Below are 5,471 nucleotides of genomic sequence, written 5' to 3'. Positions count from 1 at the left end.
ATGTTAGAGGATCACAGAAAGGCGCTGTACCCCGGATGCGATGATGGTCTGAAAAAGCTGGGCTGCACACTGGATTTGCTGAAATGGAAGGCAGAGGCAGGTGTAGCTGACTCGGCATTTGAAAACTTGCTAAAAATGTTGAAGAATATGTTTCCAAAGGATAACGAGTTGCCCGCCAGTACGTACGAAGCAAAGAAGGTTGTCTGCCCTCTAGGTTTAGAGGTTCTGAAGATACATGCATGCATCAACGACTGCATCCTCTACCGCGGTGAATACGAGAATTTGAATGAATGCCCGGTATGCACTGCATTGCGTTATAAGATCAGAGGCGATGACCCTGGTGACGATGTTGAGGGCCAGAAACCCAGGAAGAGGGTTCCCGCCAAGGTGATGTGGTATGCTCCTATAATACCACGGTTGAAACGTCTGTTCAAGAACAAAGAGCATGCCAAGTTGTTGCGATGGCACAAAGAGGACCGTAAGTCGGACGGGGAGTTGAGACACACCGCAGATGGAACGCAATGGAGAAAGATCGACAGATGGTTCAAAGATTTTGCAGCTGACGCAAGGAACATAAGATTTGCTCTAAGTACGGATGGCATGAATCCTTTTGGCGAGCAGAGCTCCAGCCATAGCACCTGGCCCGTGACTCTATGCATCTACAACCTTCCTCCTTGGTTGTGCATGAAGCGGAAGTTCATTATGATGCCAGTGCTCATCCAAGGTCCGAAGCAACCCGGCAACGACATCGATGTGTACCTAAGGCCATTAGTTGATGAACTTTTACAGCTGTGGGGTGGTGTCCGTGTGTGGGATGAGCACAAACAAGAGGAATTTGACCTACGAGCGTTGCTTTTCGTAACCATCAACGATTGGCCTGCTCTTAGTAACCTTTCGGGACTGTCAAATAAGGGATACAATGCATGCACGCACTGCTTACATGAGACTGAAAGTGTACATTTGCCAAATTGTAAGAAGAACGTGTACCTTGGGCATCGTCGATTTCTTCCAAAAATTCATCCAGTAAGAAAGAAGGGCAAGCATTACAACGGCAAGGCAGATCACCGGCCGAAGCCTGCGGAACGCACTGGTGCTGAGGTATTTGATATGGTCAAGGATTTGAAAGTCATCTTTGGAAAGGGTCCTGGCGGACAATCAGTTCCGAAGGGAGCTGACGGGCACGCAGCCATGTGGAAGAAGAAATCTATATTCTGGGAGCTAGAATATTGGAAAGTCCTAGATGTCCGCTCTGCAATCGACGTGATGCACGTTACGAAGAATATTTGCGTGAACCTCCTAAGCTTCTTGGGCGTGTATGGGAAGACAAATGATACAAAGGAAGCACGACAGGACCAGCAACGTTTGAAAGACCCTGATGACCGGCATCCGGAATGGTTTCAAGGTCGTGCCAGCTACGCTCTGACCAAAGAAGAGAAGGTCATCTTTTTTGAATGCCTGAGCAGTATGAAGGACCTGGAGATTGACATTGCTACACCTGAAGGGGAGAAAAGACTTGGAGATGTCAAGCGCCATTTCATTCTATGGCAAAAGAAGTTTATCAAGTTTCCAGGCGAGGCGCCAAGGACAACAAGTCCACCCCCCTACGGTGGTGGTGGTGGCGGTGGCGGTGGTGGTGGTGGTGGTGGTGGTGGTGGCGGTTCACCTACACCTCCGTCACGTCAGCCGACGCCGCCCCCCAGTCCACAACGTCCGGCGGGTGATCAGCCGCCGCCCCCCAGTCCTCGTCCGGCGGGTGATCAGACGCCGCCCCCCAATCCACCTCCGGCAAAGAAGCAGAAGCAGTCCTGGATTATTAACCCGGACCCTTATGTACCTAAGACCACAAAGGTACCGGAGCCATCACTGAAGCCTTTCCCCACAAGGCCTTGGGAACGTAGTGCCGAGGAAGTCGACGCGGCCGCGGCTGCTGATTTGGAGAAATGGAAGGCGGACTGCAAGAAGAAAAGAGAGCCCGAGCCCAAGCCAGTATTTTCTGATGAGCAAAAGAAGTGGGCTAAGTCATTTTTGAGCACACCGTCCCAAGCCACGAAGAATCTGCCTAACGACTATGCACGTGAACTTCGCAGGCAGGCACTCATGTTCAAGGAGAACAAAGAGCGGGAGAAGGCCGAAAGTAAAAAAAGCGGGAAACAAGTTGCCCAGCTCGGGGAACAAAGTAAACAATCGATTGCCCTGCTTATAGTGGAAGCCTTCTGTCCGGATGCCCCCGAGATCATACAAGCTGCGGCAGCACAGGGATTGACTGTAACGAGTGCCAGAGAACAAGCGGCCAACTTAGGTATTACTCTTCGTGAACTGTTAGGCCTTGATGAGGCGCCAGTGAAGGAGGTAGTAATTACATATGTCAAGAATGGGCCTCTCGTCGAGCCTGCGCAGGAAAAGGATCTACCTCCACAAATGAAAGGTCTGCTGAAATGGTACAAGGGTTACATAAAAAATAAAAACGCCAAAGAATATATTTATGCGGAAGTTAGACATGAGCATCACTTCAAACATTACTATGTACAAATTGAACTGAGTGAATTGTTCCAGCTTTTCAATCTGCGCGAGCTCGATAAATCTATCATCAGTTGCTACGTTCTGTAAGTGATTTATTAATTTCTACCCCATCTCGTTCATATTCCCTGCACTATATATATGTCCTAACTATATTGTTGTGTCCGCTATTATACATGCAGAATGAAGATTAAGGAATGCAGAGTAAGGAACATCCATGATGTTGGGTTCATTGACCCACACATCGTTAATGGACATGTGTTGGAGCGTCACCCCGCCGACGTGGAGGCAGACCTGTGGCACTTTCTTACAAAGCAGGAACTCAAAAGTGATATTCTATTTCCTTACCATTTTGAGTGAGTGTTTCTGTCTTGAGCACATTCTCTTTTGTTTACTCCATGCATGGTATGTGGCCGGCTAATCGATGAGTTATGCATGACGTACTGTGCATGTATCGTGTCCGCAGGTTCCACTGGATTCTGCTAGTAATTAAAGTTAACACCTCAGAATGTCTCGTCCACGACTCTGTGAATATGGATCCAAAGCTTTGGGGCGGCATGAGAAGAATGCAGCAGAAGTAATTATTTTCATTCATTTGCGCTCTATATCGATCGGCCTATTTCGTTCATTTCCTAATATCAAGTAACTAATTAATAACTCTCTTGTTCATTTAATTTTCTTTGCCTCGTAGGGTTTGGAGACGGTTCGTAGATACAAAGGTCGGTGAATTCAAAAAAGAGCTAGAATTCAAAATGTTAAAGACTAAGAATGCTGGGGATATTCAGCCACCGGAGACCAATCTATGTGGATACTATGTCTGTGAGATGATCCGGAGATACACCTCTGAGCGGGTTCCGAGTGATACCAATGCTCAGAGGAATAACCTCCGGTGGATGCTTAGTCCAGAAGCTCGCTTCCGACCACTTCAAGAGGAACTAGCTGGATGGTTCAGCAGGGAAGTCCTCCATCCTAAAGGAGAACACTATTACGAGGACGTAGAACTTTATATGCATTAAATCATGTATGGAAACTTGTTCAAAATTGTATATGGTCATCCGATGATATTGAATATATATTGTATATTCCTCTTGAATTCTTTTTGGTTCTAATTTCAAATTTATTTGAAATTGTACATTCATATGCATGTATGTAGTACCGTAGAATATATGAAACTCCTTCAAAATTAAAATAAAGCACAAAAGAAATAAAACAATACAAATTAAACAGAAAACAGGTTTAGGGGGGGGGGGGCTAAAACCCTAAACCTGTGGCGGCCTTTAGTCGCGGTTGGCCAGAAGAACCACGACTAAAGGTCCTCCGCCCCGACGGCCGCCTGGCGCCCACGTGGACGGGCCTTTAGTCGCGGTTCTTAAGGAGCCGCGACTAAAGGTGGGGGGCTTTAGTCACGCTTATTTGGTCGCGGTTGCGCAACCGCGACTAATGGCAGTTGCGAACCGCGACCAAAGGCCTTTTTTCCACCAGTGCCTGTTAAGCATGTTAGATTTGTGAACCTACATACGAAAATGGTTTTCACGCTAGATTCTGAACCACATCATCCTGCTTGCTGACTGTAATTGCACTGCACTGTTCTTCGAAATTCGTGGTTCAATTATAACTGAATGTAAATCTTAGGAAGAATCTCTGTGAATTACTTCTTGTTTTTGACAGACTGAACATAGATATGGTTCAGAATTTTTTGATGGGCTTTCCTGGTATGCATGGTAGATTTGTGAACCTACTTAGAAAGATGGGTCTCATGCTAGATTGTGAACCATCCTGCTCTTTAATTGCAAGCGCAGCTAGCACTCGGTTGAAATTCGTGCAAATATTGCCTCAGATTTTACTGGCTGTAAATGTTTAGGAGGAGAAAATATCCGCCAACAACTTTTCTAACAGAAAATTCGTGTGAATCATTCTGGTAATCAGGTTTAATGCTAGATTATGAACATTGATATGGTTCAGGATTTGTTGATGCCCTGGTTTTTGTTCCACTGACTTGAGATGCAGCTCTGTATACTCCTGCTGTTCAGTTTGTGATCTCATCTTGTTTGATGATATGGTCATTTGCAAACCTACTTACGAAGATGATTTGCATGCATGCTAGATTGTGAACCATCAGTCTTGGCTTGAAGAATCTGTGTGGATCATTCTGGATTCATGCTGGACTGTGAACATTGATATGGTTCAGTATTTTTCCCGATGCGCCTGCTATTTGTGCCACTGAATGTTGAGTTGCAGGTATGTCCTATGACACCAACGAGATCGCTCTCAAGGATGCATTCTCGCAGCATGGCGATGTTGTCGAAGGTACAGATCCATCTGTCCTGGATAAAGTTTTGGAGGTTGAGCTGTGATTTTGGTTGATTGGAGTTTGACCTGTAAAACTGATGGATGTGTGTGGCAGTGAAAGCGATATGTCACCCGGACCCGGTGACGGGTAGATCCAAAGCTTACGGGTTCGTCAAGTTCTCTTCGGAAACGGAAGCAGCCACAACATTGGAGAAGATGAGCGATGAGGTGAACTGTGCTTCATACATCTGTTTTCAAGTTCCTGCAGGATAATATGCAGGTCCCGGCATCCGTTTTTATCCTTTTGCTAACACATCTCTCCTACATGGTACTGATTGTTTGATTCTCAGGTACTTGATGGTAGGAGCATACGGGTGCCCTACGCGAACCGCGGATGATCTGCTGCTGATGACGACATGAGTATTCAAGGTACTTATTCGATATTGTTTCTTGTGACCTGTGATGTCGAATCGTGTACTATGTATGTCAAACATGTGGTGTTTAGTGGTTCATGCCCCTGATAAGTTTAATATGGCATCAAGTTTCTGGAAAATACATGTCCATCCAGAAGTGTGTGTGCGACTTGCGGTAAACGTCTTGCCTATCCTGGTAGACATGTTGCGTGTTATATAGATGGGTTGCGAGCCCAGATACGCGTACAAGTC

The 5,471-nt window shown here is 46.1% G+C and overlaps 1 protein-coding gene across 1 annotated transcript in view; it reads left to right on the top strand.

Moving 5' to 3' along the window:
* LOC119356167 (glycine-rich RNA-binding protein 2, mitochondrial-like) overlaps positions 1-5,204 on the top strand; it is a 6,507-nt gene extending 1,303 nt beyond the window's left edge. Inside the window, exons 2-4 of the mRNA XM_037623088.1 lie at positions 4,756-4,824; positions 4,922-5,034; positions 5,157-5,204. Of these exons, the coding sequence (XP_037478985.1) occupies positions 4,756-4,824; positions 4,922-5,034; positions 5,157-5,204 (230 nt within the window). The remainder of the gene's footprint in view (positions 1-4,755; positions 4,825-4,921; positions 5,035-5,156) is intronic.
* Positions 5,205-5,471: the final 267 nt, after the last annotated feature.

The sequence above is a fragment of the Triticum dicoccoides genome, chromosome 1A (assembly GCF_002162155.2).
Source record: "Triticum dicoccoides isolate Atlit2015 ecotype Zavitan chromosome 1A, WEW_v2.0, whole genome shotgun sequence".
Classification (NCBI taxonomy): domain Eukaryota; kingdom Viridiplantae; phylum Streptophyta; class Magnoliopsida; order Poales; family Poaceae; genus Triticum; species Triticum dicoccoides.
The sequence above is the reverse complement of the archived record's forward strand: the minus strand, read 5'-3'. Positions and strand labels throughout refer to the sequence as shown.